The sequence below is a fragment of the Ruditapes philippinarum genome, unplaced genomic scaffold (assembly GCF_026571515.1).
Source record: "Ruditapes philippinarum isolate M1 unplaced genomic scaffold, ASM2657151v2 ctg3971_1_1_1_1, whole genome shotgun sequence".
NCBI classification, from domain to species: domain Eukaryota; kingdom Metazoa; phylum Mollusca; class Bivalvia; order Venerida; family Veneridae; genus Ruditapes; species Ruditapes philippinarum.
In genome coordinates this window covers 54,088-77,265 of record NW_026852363.1, presented here as the reverse complement: position 1 = coordinate 77,265, position 23,178 = coordinate 54,088, and the positions used below count along the sequence as shown (strand labels likewise).

The 23,178-nt window shown below is 31.9% G+C and overlaps 2 protein-coding genes across 2 annotated transcripts in view; both read right to left on the bottom strand.

Annotated features, from left to right (window-relative positions):
- LOC132758105 (structural maintenance of chromosomes protein 1A-like) overlaps positions 1 to 17,760 on the bottom strand; it is a 29,818-nt gene extending 12,058 nt beyond the window's left edge. Inside the window, exons 1-17 of the mRNA XM_060749617.1 lie at positions 17,475 to 17,760; positions 12,865 to 12,941; positions 12,386 to 12,532; positions 11,376 to 11,524; positions 10,859 to 11,027; positions 10,036 to 10,248; positions 9,287 to 9,372; positions 8,948 to 8,996; positions 8,326 to 8,442; positions 7,609 to 7,823; positions 6,907 to 7,042; positions 6,350 to 6,427; positions 5,433 to 5,644; positions 3,560 to 3,722; positions 3,174 to 3,232; positions 1,830 to 2,025; positions 1,120 to 1,188 (exon numbers count right to left, since the gene is read on the bottom strand). Of these exons, the coding sequence (XP_060605600.1) occupies positions 1,120 to 1,188; positions 1,830 to 2,025; positions 3,174 to 3,232; positions 3,560 to 3,722; positions 5,433 to 5,644; positions 6,350 to 6,427; positions 6,907 to 7,042; positions 7,609 to 7,823; positions 8,326 to 8,442; positions 8,948 to 8,996; positions 9,287 to 9,372; positions 10,036 to 10,248; positions 10,859 to 11,027; positions 11,376 to 11,524; positions 12,386 to 12,532; positions 12,865 to 12,941; positions 17,475 to 17,586 (2,247 nt within the window). The 5' untranslated portion in view covers positions 17,587 to 17,760. The remainder of the gene's footprint in view (positions 1 to 1,119; positions 1,189 to 1,829; positions 2,026 to 3,173; positions 3,233 to 3,559; positions 3,723 to 5,432; positions 5,645 to 6,349; positions 6,428 to 6,906; positions 7,043 to 7,608; positions 7,824 to 8,325; positions 8,443 to 8,947; positions 8,997 to 9,286; positions 9,373 to 10,035; positions 10,249 to 10,858; positions 11,028 to 11,375; positions 11,525 to 12,385; positions 12,533 to 12,864; positions 12,942 to 17,474) is intronic.
- A 2,038-nt stretch (positions 17,761 to 19,798) lies between these two features.
- Positions 19,799 to 23,178, bottom strand: LOC132758094 (neo-calmodulin-like). Its single transcript, XM_060749608.1, has 4 exons — positions 22,912 to 23,178; positions 21,788 to 21,931; positions 21,033 to 21,275; positions 19,799 to 20,398 (listed from the first exon to the last, which is right to left on the bottom strand). Exons 1-4 carry the CDS (start codon positions 22,943 to 22,945, stop codon positions 20,373 to 20,375), a joined length of 447 nt encoding a protein of 148 aa, XP_060605591.1. The 5' UTR covers positions 22,946 to 23,178; the 3' UTR covers positions 19,799 to 20,372.

The following is a 23,178-nucleotide window of genomic DNA, read 5'->3' as shown; positions in this document are numbered from 1 at the left end:
AAATGGTCTGAATTATACGACTCCCTGTCATATGTGACAAGCGACCCTAATTGTCCGGTCCCAATGCATTGCTTTGTCTGATTTAAACGACTTTCACACCTTTTAATTGTTCGTTTATCAGATAAATAATACCTGTTTTAACACCCAGAGGGCCAAATTAATTAAGTCCAATTATTATCCAGTAGTCAGTACACTTCAAACAACCTCTACACAACATTACATCAATACACAGTTTACATGTACATACAGGTATCAAGTGACGTAGTATAAGGTAAGCATGATGCAATCGATGTGTGTTAACAATTGAGGTGTGAAGTACATAATGACCTGATCAAACTGGATTACGATTTTGTGTCAGATTTTTTTTTACCGTTTATGTAATGCCAACAGAAGAATTTTTTAGGCAGCATTTTTTTATTTCACCTTTCTATTGCTACATGAATTCTACGTGAAAATGTTGACATTTAAAGAGAAAAAACTTTGGATATGAATATGTCTTAAAGTATGATATTTATTTTAGGGATTTTGAATGCATCAGATTCAAGTTAATTTGTACTAAAATGATTCAATATAAATCTAATATAAAAATAAAATTTATTTTTATATGATATACAAGCAATTAATTATAATGTTTTACAGGGATTCTCATTTTATTTACATCAAGTATTTAAAGAACCTATGTTTATTTACAATTGGTTACATATTATTCCTTCACACAGTTATGTATTTTAATTTTCTTTGAGACTGTATTAAGAGACTCCCTGTCATATGTGACCTTTTTCTGAGGGTCCCTTGGAAAGTCACATATGACAGTGTTGACTGTATATCAAGTTTCATAAAAATATTTTCAGTACTTTTTGCGTTATCGCGGGATCCAGTTTTGTGGACGGACGGACTGACGGACAGACAGACAGACGGTAAACCTAAAGTCCCCTCCGGTTAAACCTATAGGGGACTCATGAACCTCTTTTATGATTCTCTACAAATTACATACACATTATCCATATAAGATTAAATTACCAAATTATTGCTATACAATGACATTGTCTGTATGTAGATATGAAATAAAGTAATTTTGTTAAGATTTCTCCTGCCAGATCAACAAATACAAATACATACCTCAAATGAGTGGATTTGTTCCTTATAATTTCTCAGATCTTTCTCATTCTGTGTTAGATGTTTATTTTGCTACAATACAAAAATACTTCATATAAACACAAAATTATTATGACAAAAAGATAAAATTCAAACTGAGATCAGCGTCAACCAACTTTTTTCCCCCCACTTAACAGGGACTTTTTTGGCTTATTTTATAGTTGATATTCCTTCATATTCCCAACTGAAAATACTATATTATTTTCCCAATCCACAGGGAAAAATTCCCACTTGAATGTTACAAAATAAAAATATTGAATAACAGATACTAAAATCTTTGAAAATAAGAGCTTCTTCATTGATATGGTGCTTAAAAGTTTGAAGATGCCATCCTAGACAGTGATTCTTTGCATTTATTTAATCACTGCAAAATCTAAGTTATGCTTTTTCCTCCCAATTTTTAACAAAACATTGTTTAAATTCCCAATTCCATGGGTATTAATCATGTTCCAAAATCCTGGAAAAAAACCCTGCTTAAAATATTGATGTCATCATATTCTAACATCATGCCAAGTTTAAAGAAATTCTATAGAACAGTTTTAATTCTGCCTATATGACTGTCTTTAAGGCTGTTTTCTATTCTCTTTCTGCTTATTGTATAAATGTTGATTAAGAAAAGACACTTAAGAATGATTCAATTTATTTATCAAGGCTGACAGTTAAGTACAACATACTGTATTATCCCTGTCTGTAATGGAATATTTCAATCTCGTCTCAAGACCTTTAATCTGTGAACGAATAGTATTTAATTCTGATTCTTTTCTCTTCTTTTTAGACATTTCTTTTAATTCTGTTGTCAATTTTTCTTTCTTCTGTTTCAACTGTCCAAGCATTTTTTCATCCCAACGTCTAGCTTTGGCCTTCAAATCACTGGAATTATACAACAAATAAACTGTCAAACACTACAGCAATAAATATATTACCTCTCAACCTGCTATATTTATATAATGGATCTGTCCAGCTTTGAATTTGGAACACTCAATTCAAAATTCAAGAGATTATAATATTAAAATACAAAAATTGAGCTGCCAACAGTATAGAACCTGGTCAGACTGCACGGATGTTCAGGCTGGCCTGGCTCTATACTAGTGGTAAAGACTAATCACTTTTGTTTCCAGCAGGTAAAGGGTTAAATGGACATGTCTATCTTTTAATTTGGAAAAAGCCACATTTCACTATAAGGTGAAATTTTAAAACATGTACTCATTGAATAGCAAACAGAGGAAAGCATAACAAGATAGCATGGATGTGGTGGCTGATCTTGGTCTGCACTTGTCCAATAGGTGCAATCTTTTACATCTCAATAGTTCAACATGCTTTCACATTTCTATCACAATTATTGACAACACTACATACCATTATACCTTAATTTGTGATCCTAAGCTAGAACTGAAGGTAACAAACAAACTACTGTTTTGGTGTTATACCCAAAATCTTAAAAGAAAGTCCATGTGGTTGTTGACTCTTAAAAACTCCAAAGGCAAAAGTATTCAGTTATATTCAAAATTGTAGAAAAAAGTTTAAACTCACCTAAAACTAAACAATAATTTGAAACAAACTTTTGTAATAATAATTATAGATTTTCTTTTCAATTGATTTAGCAGGCTATTTTTTATGGTACAGTAATTAACTAAATTGTCATAATTCCAAATTATCTGTTGAGGCTTTCCTGTTAATCTAAGACAGTCTAGATATCACATTAATGTGCATTTCACTGTGTGAACATATCTTATGTAACTACACGTATTTGAGATGTCATCTTCAAACACATACACAATAATCCGATAAATTTCTAGCAAGATTGAATAGTTCACAGTTGCAAGGGGAAAGCAAGTGTATGTCTACAACACTCAGCCTGAACATTCACCTTGTCCGTTGTTAGTATCAAAGTACTTCAGGATCAAAATGTGTAACAAAATCTGCGCAGATTGCACTGACTAACTGTTAATGCCAGCCATTTTTTACCACTCACCTTTAAAGAGACAAACATAATTTAGTAGATTATAAACGAGACATACCTAGCACCTCCTGAGATCACACCAGACTTCTGGAACAATGTACCATCTAATGCTACAGACTGACAAATAGAAAACATGTTTAACTTTAAACATTATTATCAATAATTTTTGCTCTTTTTTTCCAATTAAGGAACCAGTATAAATCATTTAAACAGTTTGATAATTTTAAAGTTAATCTTATTTAAACCATTTGACAAGCAACAAAACTTATATCTAGGAGTGACTATCACTAGACTTGCAAACAAAGATGAAAGCTCTATTCTGTTCATATGCATTAAATAATTGCTACCTCCAGTCAGTATTATTTACCCTATATTTCCTAATGGATATCAATGTTATTTAACTTACATGTGCGTATTTTTTATTCTCAAGCCTGTATTACATACCTTATGTCTCTCATGACCTCCGAACGCCACTTTTCTAGCATCCTCTACCGTCTCGCAAACTAGAGCATTTCCACAGGCAAAGATTAAAGCTTTCTTAATAGATGGTGGCTCGTATCTGATTACATCAACTACCAATTTTACATTCTTTGGTTCACGAATTTCCCTAAATAAAATTATAAAATCAATGTTATTGGAACTCTATGTATTTTTAACCACAGCAGGTCAATGCTTCATTTACAAAATTTTATGATAAAATTCTCTATTGTCATCTTACATTCTTTTTTTTGGTGTTATTAAGCCACATTAACATCGCCAATATCATACAGCAACTTTCAAGCTTAACAAGCATTTGATAGTATTGCGGGCAATACAGTAGTCCCCTACCGGTCCCTCAAAAAGTTCTTTAATTGTCATACACTCCTGTGTATTGCCATTTATAATGAATTTGAGGATGAAGTCTGTATTTGAAAATATCAACCACAAAACATAATAAAATAAGTTTGTCTATATCACAGTAATGTGTTAAGTTTCCATGCTTAGTAAGGAAATTATGTTTATACAACCTTGTCATATTATTACGATGTGGGATTTTAAAGTAAATCCTATAAGGAATGAAGAAGTTGGAGTGAAAATACCAGTTTCTCGAAAAAAATCTAAGTTCAAGGGGGACATAATTCTGGAAATAGTCTTGCTAGAGTATTTAACCTTCTCAAAAATGTCGAGTGATAATAAGAAACATATATATGAAGTTTGAAGTAGATACATTAGGAAATAAAGAAGATATTTAAAAAAGACAACATTTTTTCCCCTAAAAAAATCTAAGTTCAATCTAAGTTCAAGGGAGGTAATACTGATATTTTTTGTGCTAGAGTTATAAACCTTGTCACATATGATGTGGTTGATGACCAGAAACTTATATTTAAAGTTTGAAGTAAACACCTTAAGAAATAAAGAACATATAGTGAAAAAGCTGAAAAATTTAAATCAGAAATCTTGAAATTCAGGCTATTTGTTGCCATAGCAACCAGAATTTTCAACATAGGAAGAAAAGAAAAAGATGTGCATAACCTCCAGACTGCCATCTACCCATATTTCAAGTTTCATTAAAATATTTTCAGTACTTTTTGAGTTATCACTGGATCCAGCTTATGTGTAAAATTTGCCATATTTTCAGACTATTTGTTACCATAGCAACCAGAATTTTCAACATAGGAAGAAAAAAAAAAGACGTGCATAATCTCCATACTGCCATCTATCCATATATCAAGTTTCATAAAAATATTTACAGTACTTTTTACGTTATCGTGGGATCCAGTTTTGTGGACGGACGGACTGACGGACTGACAGACAGACAGACAGACAGACAGACGGACAGACAGACAGACGGACAGACGGACGGAGGGTAAACCTAAAGTCCCTTCCGGTTAACCGGTTGGGGACTAAAAAAGTGGGAAAAAATGTATTTGAATTAATTAGCATTTTTAAAAAAATATTGAAATAGCCTATAACACTATTCAAATATAGTGTTATTTATGAAAGTGTTACACATCACATTACTAGCAACCAGATTAACTAAAATTACTACAATACAATATTGAAACAAAATGGTTATGTGAAAGTCAAATGCCCAAATCTGTTAATAAATAAAAAAACTAGTGATGGTGATATAACCTGAACTTTAACTTTTGAACTAAAAGGTTAATGTCATATAGGGGTCAAGGTCATATTTCAATATGCTTGGTATGCACTGGTTACCTGGGTAGAACCAGTTGTGGCTAGCAGGTTAGGATACTCAATACATAAGAGGTATATGCCTGTCAATTTATAGCCGAAACACTGTTAAACAGATGCTCTTCACAACAAATAACCTTACCTTAGTTTTTCATTAACAGGTTTCACATCTAGATAATCAAGGGGAAGAAAGGTTTCAGGTTCAATCCTCTGTTCCTTCATATACTGGATACATTCCTTTGCTGTTTTCAGTGTGTCACAGATGATGGCATCCATGTATTTACCAAGACATTTGGTGATAGCTATCTGGTATCGCTTGTGACTTGGTTGACACAGATCTATCAATCGTCCATGCTGTCAAAGAAAAACAATTTTTTTTTGTTGACGGTTATGACAATACATAAATAATCATTTTCAAACTGCCGATTTTGTATAACAGATATATTATCCTACTTTGGCAATGCAACCATTAATTGCAAACTTGAAAATGTTCCAAATCCCAAAAAACATTATTATCAAGATGCAAATAATTTTAGTAGGTTGTGGTCAGTATGCAAGATAAATACAAACCTAGTTTTAAATATATAATAATACATCACTATACTATAGGCTCATGGTAAACACATTCATCAAAGTAATCCAAGTACTGTATTGGTAAACACTAAACTACCTGTATACAACAAACAACAGCTATAAAAGCAAACAAAGGACAGTGTGCTGGACTATTCTCAGTTTTTGATAGTAATACAAGAGCCTGGATAACCTTAAATTTTCTTACATTCAAAATGGGCCATAATTATGTCAAAATCCATGTTACTGATCAAGGTCCTTGATCAGTGACCTTATATTATGCTCTTAGATAAGACACTAGTGTGTGAAGTTTCAACTCACTACTTAAATTTGGATATAACCAACTTATATGCAAAAACTTAACCAAAATGAGACAGCCAAGTCTACACTTGACCCTTGGGTGGGTACAAGGTGTTTTTCAATTATTCTAGCTCAAAACTGAACACAAATTTGTTATAATAACAAAACATATGCATTAACATTACTTACCACACCAGGATATAAACGCTTTAAGTTGTCCAATAATTCTGCTTTCTTCATAGCTCGAGCCGACTCATGTTTATCAACCTATAAATTATGAGAAATTATAGTATAAAAAAAATCAAATCAGTAAATTGATCTAAACTTAGTTCTAAAAGATATTTGTAAATATTTGTATTCAAGACATATTAATACTGTTATTGACACACAGCAATCTGGCCTTTAGAATACCTAGACTGCAGTTTGTGCATTATTTTAGGCACAAGTAGGCTTCTTGTACAACTTCTAACCATTCAGTTAGCTACAAAGCTTTCTCACAAAAATGAGTACAGGATTCCAAGCAGAAAATGCCAAATTAATTTAAATATATTTCTGGTTAAGGCACCAATAATTCAACAATTCTTTTATTTCATGACAACTTGCACAATTCATACTCAAACAGATTCAAGGGGATTGATCATTACCATTAAAATTATGTTCAAAGAAAAATTCAAGGCAAGAAAATAAACAAATTTTAGATTAAATTAAAATACATAGCAAACTTAATGACAAATTCATAAACATACCTTTGCTTCACTAAGTTGCTCACCAATTGAGCATAATTCATTTTCAATTTGTTGTATTCTTTCATTTGCAGTTGTAACCTCCCCTCCTAGTTCTTCTTCAGCTACTCTTTGTTCTTCTATAGCTTGAGTACTCTGTCTGTAATGACAACACATTTCATACTATGCTCATGGTTTGTATTTAATCACATTTCCAAAGTGCTATTGGGACTACTGTAAGACATTTGTTATTTAAAGACACTAGATTGAAAGACAAAGATATGATCTAATGTCAAGGTATGCCAGCAAATTCAAAAGGGGCACAACTCTTAAAATAATAGGTTGAGTGCTTAACCTGTGTTTTGATAGAACATACTTATGTCCCAAATTACACAATTATAGGTATCTATCAAAAGCTATCCTGAGGAAACCAATAATTTCACAGAAAATATGGATTAAATGGAGCATTACTTAAACAATAATAAAACTGATTGCAGCAAAAATGGAACTTGACCTGTGTCTTCATATAACATACATATATACATGCCAAATATCAACACAATCATTGTCATCGTGGTTATTTTAATTTGCAGGTTGAAAACACAACCAATTCTAACAAAATTTCAACCGATGATATACATCGCCAATCTGTTAACAAAAAAATCCCTGAAAGAACAGATATTACTTTATTTACTGTTTTTGGATTTCAAGTAGTACATGAATTACCTGATATAATCATTTAACTTCTCCACACGTTTCTTATTCTCTTCCATCTCGTGTTCTTTTTGTTTGATTTTAGCTAACAGTTCATTCTTCTTACGTATTTCATTATCGTATCTATCCTGGTCTGACTTCTGCTCTCTCTGAATTGAGTCCATTTCCTGTAATAATTTAGCCGATCTCTTCCCCGCCTCTTCCTTCAGTCGCTGGTACTCTAATACCTAGTAATGGTGATATAGTAATGTAATATAATGCTCATTTTCAATTAAACTTTCAGTCACAATTAATAACACAACAAGGTGAAAGATTTTGAAATATATAAAATAATCTGTTGGCAAAATTTAAATTTATTTTTATATTTAATACTATACAAGTATAACAGTACTAGTACCATTAATATTCTAAAATTCTCATTTTACTGTTATGCATTCAATAAAGTCAATGTTATTCACATATCAAAGAAAAAATTCACTACATCAATGAAATTTTCATGTACTTTTTTCACCTTATAAATACTATTCTGAACAAGGTTTTTCTATTTTTAGCTCCGGTGACCTAGTTTTTCATCTGAAATGACCCATGTTTAAACTGGTCCAGTAAACGCAATGTTAATCTCAAACTTTCATTACATTTTATAGAAAGCAATGACTATTTAAAGTAAATTTTTTTATTATTATTTTTCCATGTAACAAATACTTTTGAGAACATAAAGCAATAATTCACCTGAGATTCCTCAAGTTGAAGGTCACGACCTTGAGATTGTGATTCTTCTTCAATCTGCTCCTCAAATTCTCGTCTCTTTGCATCTACCTCTTCTAATTCTCTCTCTAACTCATTTATCTGCGAAGAAATATGCATATATCTCAGTTTATTTTATATCATTCAATATTTTTACTTCTGCATAAAGACATAGATCTTCTCACTTATTTGTATAATATATTCACAATTAAGTTTTTTATCTGGAGCTACATCTAAGAAAAATGTACAGAAAAAATAAACTTTATAAACAGCAAATCTTGAACTGTGATACCGTGGAGACAGTAGAAAACAAGAGTAGTTGTATGGATGCTTCCAAAGTTGCTTTGACATAGAAGAAGAAAGCAACACAACGTATATCTTGAGCATCAGTCAATAAATGAAGGCACTATGACACAGTAATTAAGCGTGGCAGAAAATATAACAAATTGGTAACTATAGGCTAGAGTGAAAAATTTCTAATGCAGAGATATTCATGTATTATATATACAGCATGTAGATTCATATGTTACAATACCTACAATGTTCATGATAAAAAAGATAAAACCATGTGTAATGAAGCAGTGGAGAAACATGAATTCCTACTTACCTCTTGTTCATGGTTATCATGAGTTTTACGTGCCTGTTTCAGTGATTTTCTAAAAAATACAATACAATAAACAATTGTAAAATGTTAATAAAAACATAAAATTTTCACACAATTAAACATTTTCTTGTTTCTAACAAGGCAAAAGAAACTTGTTTTCTGGTTTTATAATGGGGCAAAGGAAACTTAAAAAGCATCCAATTTTCAGAACAGACTGACATCTTATTTTAAGCCATGAAATGTTACAAATTCCTTAAATCATAAAATCTGGCTCTTATTGTTTAAATTTGACTCGAAATATGAGAAACAGTGATCATATAATGAAGTGAGAGCATTACTTACTTGGCACTGTCTAATTTTTTGATCATATGGGCTGTTTTCTCTTTGGCTTTTATATACAGTGGTCTTTTCTTGTTCAGCTCAACTTCCTAGAAAGAAAGAAATGATTTATGTTACTTATGTTGTAAAACATAAATTATTGTATTATATTTAGTATTATCTGTTATTCAATATTACTAAAGTTACTGTAAATCACCAGCACAATACTGGCACATGGTTTGACTCAACTATCTTTTTTTCTTTTCTTTTTTTATTTAGAATAAGCAACTTTCTCTTCAAAATCAAAATTTAAACATGTTATTTCTAGGGCTGTTATTGATAGAAACAATATCAATGTAGTTTTTATATTTTTCTGTCAATAATCGATACATAAAATAATTTTTTTTGACTAATTAAATGTCTAGACATTATGAAAATTTCACCCAAAACATATTCAGAAGCAGGTGTCCATATCTTACATTATGCTGTTTTTACACAGTGGAAATATTTCACAGTAATGATGACAAAAATAGAATGGTCAGGAAAAAAGTCATGCAACGGGCTTTAATAAACAAGGCACTTTTAACTGTTAAATCATTTAAACTGGTATGAAAATGAATGACAGACAAGTAATTATAGGTAATTATCGATATATCAGTGTATCATTGATATTTGTAACCTGATATCGATATATCGTTGATATGCTTTGCACTGAATCAATGACATCTCTAGATATTCAAAAACAAAGACACACAATAAGCTACACAACTTACACTCTCTTTTATGGTTGCCTCTACTTTTGTCAGTTCTCTCTGAAGCTTGCCTTGTTCTTTCTTTTTTTCTTTGATCTCGTCTTCAATCCTGTCTTTTTTCTTCACCTCTTTCTGCAGGGCATGATTCTTGTGGTTAATATCCTCTGTTACCTTGTCTATGTCTCTCTCATTGTAGAATAAACGTAACAGTGACAGATCCAAATGTTTGTCTTCCTATATATATATATATCATCATAAAATATACTACATTAATACACTTATAATTCAACATGAAACTATTTTTAAGGTATTTAATTATAATTTAATACACATATGATCAAGGAACATTGGTCACACTTTAAATACAAATGCCTATATATATATTTTTTTTGAAAAAGCTTAAATTAAAGTTTATCAGCCAACTGTGGGCTTGGTATCAACTGTCCAACACTTATTCTTGATAGAAAATATAAAAGACTTTTTATAGTCAAATTAATAGGATACTGGTGAAAAAAAATTGTTGCATAAAAAAGGAAATAAAAGATTTCATAGTGACATCAATCTAATCATTTATTTAGGACTCTAAAAACAAGACAAAGCCAGGCCATTACTTAAATATAAACGTTCTTCAACACTGCCTTTTTACAAGATATAAGCTATAATCCGGAAAGAAGTCTACATAAGTCTTTGACTTCCTTTTCAATCCTGTTTTATATATTGTTGTTGTATCATAATTGTATATGTTTGCATTATATAAAATAAATATTGTTTAAACCAAGATATAAGCTGACTTAAAAAATTGTATTTCATAGTACACAAATAGATGTGACTTGTAAAAACCCACCAGTTCTTGTTTAAGTTTTTGGTATCTTTCTGCCTCATCTTTCTCTAACTTGGCCTCTTTTTTCTCTGCAGCAATACCTTTCTTTTTATGATAGTTGAACTGTGTGTCTTCCTCAGCCTTCAACATCTCAGCCTTAGCCTTGTCATAATCCTCCTTTAGTTCTCCTGATCTGTAATCACATGTGGCCGTTTAATAGTTTTGAAATTTCAATAAAAAGAATACTGTATGTTTCAGTTTCAAAAAAAAAATTCTAGCTTTCACATGTTAAGGTACAGTTCTTCAATGTTAATTTCATAGTTTTCTGACAAGGATCAACAAATAGATTATTTATTTCTGCAGAATGTTTTTTTGATAAACATTTTCTATATGCATTTTTCTTAAGATCAAATTATGTAAGTGAGCCACTCAACCATGAAGAATAAAGCATTATCATTAACATGGTATGAAGTTAATACATATTAAAAGACATGCTGATATCTAACAAAGCTCTATGCCTACACTATTTAATACTGTATACCTGCTTATTTCTTCAAACATTGCCATTCTTTCCTTGGCATTTTTCATGGCAAGACTTTCAACAGTTCCCTGGAAGACAAGGAAGTTCTTGGACTTTACAAGAACACCGATTTTCTCCAACTCTTGGTTGTACTGTGATGATGATACTGACTGAAAAATGATAAAAAATAATAAATTTAGAAAAATTATTCCTACTTTATTTCAAATGACTCTTAAAGGAACCCAAAGGAGGTCCAAAAGCCATTGTGTCAGAAAACAAGAGCTGTCGGTAGGACAGCAACGCTCGACTATTCTTAGTGCTTGATAGTAAAAAAAATGCTTGATACAGTTACCTCCTCCTGTTTACAGGTTGGGGTCATGATGGTGAACAAGTGTGCAAAGTTTCAAAGCCATATGTCAATGGACTTTGATAATATTTGAACTATTACAAAAACTTTAACCTAAATTCTAAGTCGAAAAAGGGGCATAATTCTGTCAAAATGCTTGATAGAGTTACCACCTCCTGTCTACAGGTTGGGGTCATGATGGTGAACAAGTGTGCAAAGTTTCAAAGCCATATGTCAATGGACTTTGAAAATATTTGAACTATTACAAAAACTTTAACGTAAATTCTAAGTCGAAAAAGGGGCATAATTCTGTCAAAATGCTTGATAGAGTTACCTCCTCCTGTCTACAGGTTGGGGTCATGATGGTGAACAAGTGTGCAAAGTTTCAAAGCCATATGTCAATGGACTTTGAAAATATTTGAACTATTACAAAAACTTTAACATAAGTGGTTACGCCGACGCTCGGGTGACTGCAATAGCTCTACTAATTCTTATCGAATAGTCGAGCTAAAAATGTAAGGTTTTTCCTGACAAAGTATCAGCTGTACCTACAGCCTACAGTAATAACTTTGATCAAACTAAATAGACTTAGCAGGCTTTCTTTGAGGTATACTAGAAGCATAAAAGCCATTATCAAAGTGACCAATGGCTTACATAATAAAATCTAATAAACTAGACAACAAACCTGTCCATTGATTTTATGATCAGATGACGATCCATGTATGATTCTGGTGAACACTGTCTCCTTCTCTGTTACTTGGTCAGCATACACTGCTGTCACTGAAGCCCTATTAGCTGCTGGTTTACCAACTGGAGCACCATGAATCAGATCCTGTAGAAATTAAATTGTATACTTACTAATTAAACATTTAATAAATATTTAATAAATTTAATAAATGGGAATGATTTCTTGTGTGAATAGGAAAATGCACCATGATGAAACAATATCAATAAAGTTAAAACATAAAGCTTACATGTATTTACTTGTATTAAGATATGGCTATATTGAATTTAAACTCAGGAAATACATGTATGCATTAATTTCTTACCGACTTTAACAATGCATTTATAACTCATTTGATTATAACAAACATACTGTATGACTTTTCAATTTTCATACAATGTAAAATTATATATACAATCATTCCTCATTAAATTACTTACACTTAGCCTTCTCACACGTAGATTAGATGTTTTCTCACCAAGTACAAAACTAATTGCATCCATAAGGTTGGACTTTCCTGCAAATTAAAAATAAAAGAAGTTAGTAAATATTAAATACAAACTTATTTGCTGCATCATGTGACTTCGTGTCTCAGGTGAGGTCTGAGAAACATGATTCCCTGTAACAATGCTCCTTCAACAAGACACAACATGTATCAATCTAGTTGGTTTTTTCATACAGTTTTGTGGCCAAAATAACGCTCCATTTAAAAAGCCAAAAATATTTTTTTTCACAATAATGAAAAATTACAATTGTTAAATTGTAGCCAATGACAACACTGTCAATACCATAAAAACATGAGAAATAGAGACATTAAACTATGAGACTTTATGTGATAAATTATACATTATAATTATTAAATTATAATTTAACTGTATAAAATAGTACTATTTTCACAAATTAACCTTTCCCCTCATAAAAGCGTGTAACGGTGTTTCGACGGCTTTTTGCCCCCCCTGTTTTTGAGGCCTCAAACAGTGAAAAAATGCCTTATTTAGGCCACAAACACTGGTTTTCGTTTGTGAAATGTTGTTAAAAAAAGTGACCACTTTTTTGGCGTCATCCCCCATCCAGATGTTACATGAGGGGGTTGCCAGAAGGGGGACATGCCCCCTTCTGTTTGGGGGGGGGTTTGAAGGGGGGCGGAGTCCCCCTCATCGCCAAGAAAATTTTGGACATGTGACAGGCTAAAAATGGCCTCAGGTTGATCTTAGGGTAACTAGTAACCGACGCTGAAAAGCCTTTTACTCTATCTCAATTCATTGAGAAGTTACAGCACTTTGAAATCAGTTTTGATGGAAAAAAACAATGCAAAATAGTGATTTTTGGCAATTTTGAGACGTCCCCCTGTTGCCATGGTAACAGGAAATTTACGATTGACGTGCTGTTAAAGAGGCTATGGTGTAGTCAACATTTGTGCCAAGTTTCATCAGTATTGAAGCATTTTTCATAGTTTCATAGCAGTTTGAACTTGTGACAGGAGGCTTTTCAATGAAAACGGCCATTTTAGCAATATGCTCATGGGGTAAAAGGTTAAGGAATTATCGTGTACAAACAAGTTCTCAAACCTCTAAGCATTTAAAGGTATTGTAGTATAAATAAGAATATATCTTTATGAAATTCTTTACATATGTACACTTTAATCTTTATGTAACATTTCTGTAAAATTTGACTGAAATTCAACAATTAAAAAAGCTCTTTTTCCATCTTGGAAAAGCACAACTCTCTTTTGTAAAACTGACATGGCCTCTTAAAAGAAAGAACCTAATCTCAAACCCCTTCAAGTATTTCTGAAATTCTACTGTTTAGTTTAGCCAATGAAGTGATTATCATATGAATATCACAGGACAATGAAATACCCTACAGGATGCAGGTACCTGCTTGAAGATATTTTTGTCTCTAATATTCATTTTTACAAATAGTTAATGGTGTATTTACAGGACTTACAAAAGTAATAGCAATTTGTATGAAATTATGCTAAGTAATAAGATATATTCAATGTAAATATTCCTTACTATGCACTGTTTTAATTTAACAGCAGCAGACATGCATGACATGTCTGTCAGAATCTAAGCTTTAATGCACAAAAGTTGAGAACATCATAGTCACTTCTAGTAAATAGATAACAGCTCATAAATGAAAGGTTTGAGAATAGGTTGGATGTGAGATCATATATGGCACAAAAACACAATTCTTTTTCACCCCCTCATCACATGGGATACAGCACAGGCGCTAGTCACATAATCAAATATTTTACATAATCGGTCTATATATGTATATAAAGATATAAGGCCCCCAACGAAACAAAAACATCATGCAGAACAAACAAGAACACTGCTGCAATAAACGACCAGATCACGGTTATCTCTTTCTGGTCGCCATCTGAAAGGATCAATCCAAGTGCCAATGCTTTTTATTTCATAAAAATCCCTCAAATAGCAAAGAAATTGGGAAAAGTTTCGCAAAATGCCATTATTTTCAATTCATGTCGTTTTCGACGTCCAGTCCATTCATGTATACAAACACGATTTCTGATCGATTTTTACGGAAAAAAACAAAAAACGGCTAGAATTTCCACGCACGTTCCATAAACAAACTCTTTTCCTATCGATCTGCGAAGTCTTCACTGATCAAATGCCCTCTTCGTACGTATTTCATCAGTGTTTCTGCCAGCTCTGATTTTCTGAGGGTCTTTTATGACCCCCTGTATGATATTTTAGGGGTCATTTCAAATTCATAAGGGTCATGCCAATAAATTTAACAAAAATGTAAAAAAAAAAACAACAGGTAACACTTTATAAGTTTTATTTACAATATTTTGTATATTTTTCGTGAAGAAATTGGTCAATCTCTGCTATTTTGGATTATTTGTCATCCAATAATAACGCTGTATTTCTTAAAAATTATGTGTGTTAATTTTCATAGAAGAAAATGTAGATACTATATTGAAATTCGTTCATAGTCGCCTTCTATTTTTCATAGTGCTTCATAGTACCGCCTAGTGACGTAATCAAGGGCCAAATAAAGCTTGACACTAAATATGTTAGTGTTCATCCTTAGCTGTTTTACAGAAATTAGAAACATTCTCCTGTCGCTATCGCTCCCTTCGAAGTTTCTTATTTTCTGTAGAACAGCACAGATGAACACTAACATATACGCAGACTGCATTTTCCAGCAGACAGTTATTCGTTCGCAGAATATGACGACAACAAAATAAATAATTTTGTCTGGGCGCTTTCAATATATGCAGTAACGTATAAATGCAAGCGTTTATTAACTAGTTGAAATTGGCTAATGCCGGACCACGGACCCGGTAAATTTCATTTCTCATTAAAATTATAGTGGAGCCCACGGTAAACATTCCGTACATTTTTATACTGAATTGACGGTTTATAGTCTGTATATCTTGTGTTGAAATCAGCGACGGTGAAATTCTTGCGTCACAAAATACGCACTAACTAAATTTCATTGCGTCATGGCTGAAAATAGTGCGCCAAAAACGCAAAAACGCGCTCTGGCAGAAACACTGATTTCATTAAAAAATACACAAGGATCTTGCTTGTGACAGTATTTTATCGCCATGTGTAGCGCATGTATATACTGTTCCGCTCTGAATATTATATAAGGATTTGATTGGTTAAGATAATTACCGGAATACTATTGACCAATCGTATAATACTATTTCTTTGCTTCATTTATCTGTCACTTCAAATTACAAATGGCGCACTTTACTTGACCTCCGCTTCTACAACCAATATTTTTAAATATTTGAGTTCAAAGAGGGCTCTAGTTCAATTTAGACTTCGCAGATTGATAGAAAAAGAGTTTGTTTATGAATTTTATGAGGAAATTTTAGATGTTTTCTATTTATTTCGTAGAAATCGACCAGAAATCGTGTTTGTATACAGTGTTAGCGATTTTCCCTAACTTTACTGAGTACCTGGGACTCAGTGCTAATAGATCTGTTACGTCCCAATTCAAATGGAACGAGTCCTCAATTACAAAAACGAAAAAGAACGATTTAAATAAAAATCCCATATTATAAATACTATTATAAATATGGGATTTTTACTTATATCGTTCTTATTTTTTTGTTTTGGAAAGAATTTCGGTATCTACAAAGACCGGTCAATAACGGTATGACGGAATTTAGCGCAGAACTGGCAATGGAACCGACGATGGGAGAAATGCAGTGATAAATTCATTCAATTGCCGTTATAGTTGGATAGTTGATAAGAGTAATCAGTGTTTCTGAAAGATTTTAATGTGCTTTATTGATTAAAAGTGCTCGGAAGTAAATCCCAGGCGTTTTTATAAATATTCCTTGTAAATGTAGCGGTGGGTGGGGAAATGTTGTTGCCTTCCTTGTGTTTTTTATAGTATATATATGGGATTTTTTTTTAAATCGTTATTTTTTTTGTTTTTGATATAATTTCAGGCTCCTGTGGTCCCAGGGACTCAACAGCCCTTTTTTTCTTTCCTCCCTGGCAATTTTAGCGAGTAAATTGATATGTTTACTCAGTAAACGCGAACACTGGTATACATGAATAGATTGGACGTCGAAAACGACGTGGATTGAAAATATTGGCATTTTCTGAAACTTTTACTCATTTCTTTGCTATTTGAAGAATTTTAATGAAATAAAAAGCTTTAACGCTTGGATTGATCCTTTCAGATGGCGACCAGAAAGAGATAACCGTGATCTGGTCGTTTCTTTCAGCATTGTTCTTGTTTGTTCCGCATGATGTTTTTGTTTCGTTGGGGGCCTTATATCTTTATATACATATATAGACCGATTATGTAAAATATTTGATTATGTGACTAGCGCCTGTGGGATACAGGGATACTATGTGAGATTAGGTACTTATAAAAAGCCAATGTACCCTTGACCTTCTGTACTCATGAAAGACCTGGAAAAACGGGGAAAACCCGTTTCTGTCAAAGTCCATGACAGTTATGGCCTCTTGCAAGCTGTGGGTGTGATGGTCTCAAACAAGTATACAAAGTTAATACCTCAAATGTAGAGTAATCATAGAGAAAATGCATATACCTGATCCATTAGGCCCAATGATTGCTGAAAACTTTTTGAAAGGTCCAATCTTTTGTTTACCGAGGTAGGACTTGAAGTTGTCCACCTCAATATACTTTAAATAACCAGGCATTATTTATTCTGAGGATGCAGTATGATTTGTTTCAATTCTTTACTACATATAGCACACTGCAATTTAATTGCAAATATGTATTTTGTTTATATTTGGCTAAAATTTGACATAATTTTAGCGCGAACTGTGTTGTTTGCTTTGATCTCGTTGATCGCGAGATTTGAAAAGGTCATGATAATGTCCAACTGTGAAAATGAATTTAGGAATGAGAACACTATATAAAAAATGTCTTTAATTTTAGGGTAAACACCACTAAATCAACAAAGTATTATTGAACAAAGACATTTTAGATAAGCAAATATAGCTTGATGATAAAATACTTTTTATCCCAGGTATGAGATAAGAAACATGTATTTAGGGTTAAATAGAAATGTTGAGCAGGATTAGAAAATAGTCATAAAAGAAAGTGCACACTTTAATTTATTCCCTAAGGTATACACTTAACAAATCTTGTAAGTGTGCATGTATAAATTGTCTCATATGTGAGTCAATTTTGACCCTATCATGCTCAAATTTAAAATAAATACAGTTGGAAGACATGATATTATATTCCATTCATAAAATTATATGCGGCAATGTAAAACTATCTGATTTAAAGCGCGGGAAGATATTATCCAGGGATAATTTATGAATGGGTGTAACCATATGGCCGTTCTAAGGATATTTCTAGAAACCGTGGCTAGCTATAGATTTTCAAATGAATTTCAACAGTTGATAATACCAGTTCGTAAATGAACCATTATCATGGATTAAAAAGTTCTGCGAAAGTTTGAAAATATGCTTCTTATGTGGGAGTCTCGATGAGAATGTCGGACTCCGATCACATATATAGATTCATCTTTTGGAAATCATTGTCTTAAACTTTTGTAAAACAGTTCCCTCTCCAACATGCACATTACCTTGCCTTTCTCGCCGAATTAGTTTGCATATAGGTTCAGGTTTGACCATGTATGCTTCTGAAATCATTTTCAGGAAACCTGTGAAAGATTATGTTTCTTATTCTAAGCGTTTCTATACTACAAACAAACGTTAAACTAGAATTTATCTAACCATTAAAATGACCCCAATCTGATCAAAAATTTAACGACTGATCATTTTTCAACGACTTTTTGATTAAGATATAATATTTAATTGTTGGCAGGGTCCATTCTCAACGTTGAAAAATGAGTGTCTTCTTAACAACCTTTTATCTTCCGCGCGGCTTTAGTGCAGTTTAAATATATATGCTGTCCTACTTGGGCCAGTTGATTGACACCTATTCATTGACACGGAATATTTCTTTCTCTAAAAATTTTGTGTTTCCCTATTGTATAATTGTAGATAAAGTAGCGAAAATTTACATGAAATATCCGTCGTCATTGGAGGTTGAATTTGTCGCATACTTAAAATTAAAATGTTTAAAAATTCGCGATGATTAATTTTAATTCTTGCATGTTTCTATCGAGAACTGCACAGCTTATTTACCATACCAGTGGCTATAGTGAAAGTTCTTCGGAAGAGAATGATAAATATCGCTACTTATCTATTAACAAGAGCCAGTGCGCTCGACTGTTCTCAGTTCTTGATAGTAATAAGTTCAAAAACGGTCATATTCTGTAAAAGTCTACATAAGATGTACGTGTCTTGGATAATGACCCATCATGCTTTCAAATTTAAACCATTCCCTTCAGCAGCCGATGGAGTCAATTTTGAACGGATTATTGATCAATTTTCAACGTTGAAAAATAACCCCTACCTGTTAAATTATGACCCACCACACGTTACCCCCGTTGAAAACAAATGAACTGACAGAAGACATGTTTTCGATAATAAGAGACATCAAATAAAAAATGTTTAATTGATTATAAAAATATTCTGTCGCGATTCGTTTACACAAACAAGATGGAAGGACTTACGCAAGAAGTAAATAAAATAAACAGGCCTGCATGTTGTAATCTTTTAAATAGTTTATTGCATGTACAATCGCACAATGGTACAAATAAAAGTACATTGTATTAACAGATTAGTTGTTCCTTATTTTTTATTATATCATGCTTATTTTTTCATGCTTTTATCAGGCACACTATAAACCACGTGAATTTAAAGTAAAACTTTATTTCTAAAAATACTTGAATCAGTAACACAATGTTTGACGAATTCTTTCCCCGAAATGAGTTCTGCTTGAGACGATCCTTGTGATCTTTAAAATGACTTAGAAATAAAAAGCAAAGCATCTATTTATCTGTTTATTTAGAAATTCTCTTTGGTCTTTTACCAACCACTTTGTCATTCAAGCATACATTTTATTTCAGACCTTATTTTAACAGATGAGCAAATATTATATATAATGAAAGATGGTGTCAATGTGAAATTAAGTACACGAGCCGGTATACATATTATATTGTTATTTCTATGATCATCTAACCCTACGTTATGAAACTGCTTTTGTTACATGAATGATAGAAAGACACGTCTAATAGAATCTTAAAGTTTCAACGAAGATAAATAGATGGGCACACTACACATATAAATCCGATTATATCAGTTATGAAAAGAACACGTCTAAGACCTCCAAACATAACAGAAAAATAGAAAATACTTTGTGACAGTCTGTGGAGAATTATAAAGCAAGAACACATACTAGTAACTGTTATTTTACAAAGTGTTGATGATGTAATATAATACCAGGACAATCACATGTATTGTTTAAACACACCTATAAAAACATAGGTGAATGTTAACAATTGTACAATTAAGATAATAAATGAAATGCAGGAAGCAAAAGGCGAAATAGTCGTCTGTAAGAGTTATGGCGCTATCATCTTGACAAATTCTGAAAAAGAGAGAAAATGTCATTTTAAATTTTCAGTTATGAAAATCAGTGTAGCATTATTTTTGTAGGAGATGTTTTAAAAAACGCCAACTTCACTGATATATATAAATCTTCAAATGAGAAAACAATAAGCTAACATTTATATCACATTGTTTTATTTTATGATATGTCATGAGGACATATCATATCACATAATATCATAATGCCATATCATCATATCATAATGTCATAATAGCATACCATATATCTATCATGATGTCATAATATGATATCATAATGTCATAATATCATATCATAATATCAAATCATATGTTGTCATAATGTCATTATATCTTATCATAATATCAAATCATCATAATGTCATAATATAATATCATAACATAATGTCATAATATCAAATCATATCCTATCATATCAGAATGTCATAATATCATATCATAATGTCATAATATAATATCATATCATATCATATCATATCCCATGATATAATATTATATTGTATTATATTGTTATAAGAATAACCGACATGATGTGTGAAAGTTGTGTAAAGAATACAAAGTATTATTACTTGAAATGCAAAATCATAATACTTAGAGACATTACATATTATACATGTATTCCTTTACAAACATACCACTATAGTTAATTTGTCCGTCTCCATTGAGATCTGCCGCTCTCATGAGATCATCAAGTTCGTCTTCTTTCACTTTTTCACCAAGTGTTCTTATAGCAACCCTTAATTCGTCTTTTGAGATGGAACCATTGCCATCTTTGTCAAACACTCGGAATGCTTCCAGTATCTCCTCTTCGACATCTACACTCTGAAGTTTCCGTGCAATTAGCTTAACAAACTCGTCGAAATCAACCTCACCATCATCTGAAAAAATAAACCAGAAACAGTAACATTCATGTCGAAGCTAAACATGAAGAGAATTACTTATTGTATTATTTTGTAAATGGTTAATAGTTCATAGTTGACTTACTTATATTTTTTCTGATATTTAATTACAATGTAGATATTTTAGAAACATTGTAGTTTTGGCCCTTTTGGGTGTATGTTACATGATTAAATGGATAAAATTGTATACTGACTGTTAATGCAGTGATTAAATTATGATTAGAACAGTGTTTTAAGTAAGAACACCGATTTTGGTTCTTTAATTTGCCTATTTTTGATATGTAAGTTCGCTACAAAATGTTTGTGGTCATTTCATACAATGATGATCTTTCATAATTGATTTATAAATAAACACCAATATACTTTGTTTATGAAGATAATTCAGTCTTTTGAAAAGAAAGACATGAAATAGGCACCAGATTGGCATAGTATCCTTACATATTTCTTTTACAAAATATATTTTTAATGTGAGAATGTAAATTATTTATTACTGTCACTGTCGACCATTTTCACCATGTGATTGAGTTCCTGCTCTGTGGGATTTTGGCCCAATCCCCTCATAACATCTGCTAATTCCTTAGTGGTAATGGTCCCTCCTCCATCTTGATCAAATACTTTAAATATCTCACGGAATTCTACGAAAATACACGGAACAAATAATTAGAATAGCATTCATGTCATATACCAAATGATTTTTTTGTTGAAGTTTACGTCGCATCAACACAGTATAGGTCATGTGACGTCTTACCAGCTTTACTGGTAGAGGAAGACCTCAGGTGCCTTTCCGTACATTACCAGATAAAACTTTAAAGTGCAATCATTCTATGGTTGATACATTCATGAAATCCACAGACAGATATGTTCTCCATTGTATAATGTATACATGAATATAATATGATTAATAATCTAATGGACTCACACACTGGACAATCAATTCATTCGTTAATTTCATTAATGAGCACATGTCAAGCAATTATGTCCGGTAGACCTAGTTTGTTCAATATAAATAATAATACACAGTGGTTTATTTTGGCCAGGAAATCCACATGTGACCAGCTTAAATTACCCTGATATAGATTTTGTAGAGGGTGGATATCCTATAATTACGTCAACGTGCGGCCAATGATACTATCTTTTGATAACATATTAAAGTACTTTTTCTAAATGACGCATTTATTTAAATATGAATATATTCATTTTGATAAGCTATTTGCATACAGGCATGTTTGCATAGAACGAATAAGTTACACGTTTCTGTTAACATTGTCAGGACTTGGTAGAGATGCACACTGTCTTTATAAATTGATATATTTAAGTCATTACTTTATTTGAGGAATACATAACATTTTAAATAACATGATTTTAGTTTACAAATGTATGCATCTTAAGGTGTCTCAGCAGTTGACAATGTAAATTGTTCTAGATGTTCTAGACTTTCGAGCCGAATATCAATTGTTCACTGTTCTTTGAAACATGAAAATATTAAAAATGAGTATTCAGCAAAATATCGTCTTGTCAAAACACACCAGCATGCTAACTGGCCTTTTTTTTTAAAACAACCATTCACAAGAATAACATAGATCAAACATAATTATGAATAGTTAAAGTCACTTACCATCCGCGATCTTTTGTAAAGAAGAAGAGCTCATTCTGTTTTGTTTTTTCTTTCTTTGCGAATTTTTTTTCTAAGATGTTGCCGAATTAAAGATGAATTAATTACTCCGCTTCATTTGATCAAATAAACATATGTTCACTTTTTACAATAAAGTTAACTCCATTTACCAAGAGTAAACATGAATTAAATCCAAATTTAGGTACACTATAACATATACAGTCGAGTATGTTTTGTTAAAATATTGGGTAACTTTAATACACTAGAGGT

Bases quoted from the DNA above. Each gene is read 5' to 3' on its own strand.
- LOC132758094 (XM_060749608.1), bottom strand. From the start codon at position 22,945: ATGAGCTCTTCTTCTTTACAAAAGATCGCGGATG. The intron at 21,932-22,911 runs GTAAGTGACTTT...GTATTTTCGTAG, and splicing joins TTTACAAAAGATCGCGGATG to AATTCCGTGAGATATTTAAA. The intron at 21,276-21,787 runs GTAATAAATAAT...TTATTTTTTCAG, and splicing joins GAAAATGGTCGACAGTGACA to ATGATGGTGAGGTTGATTTC.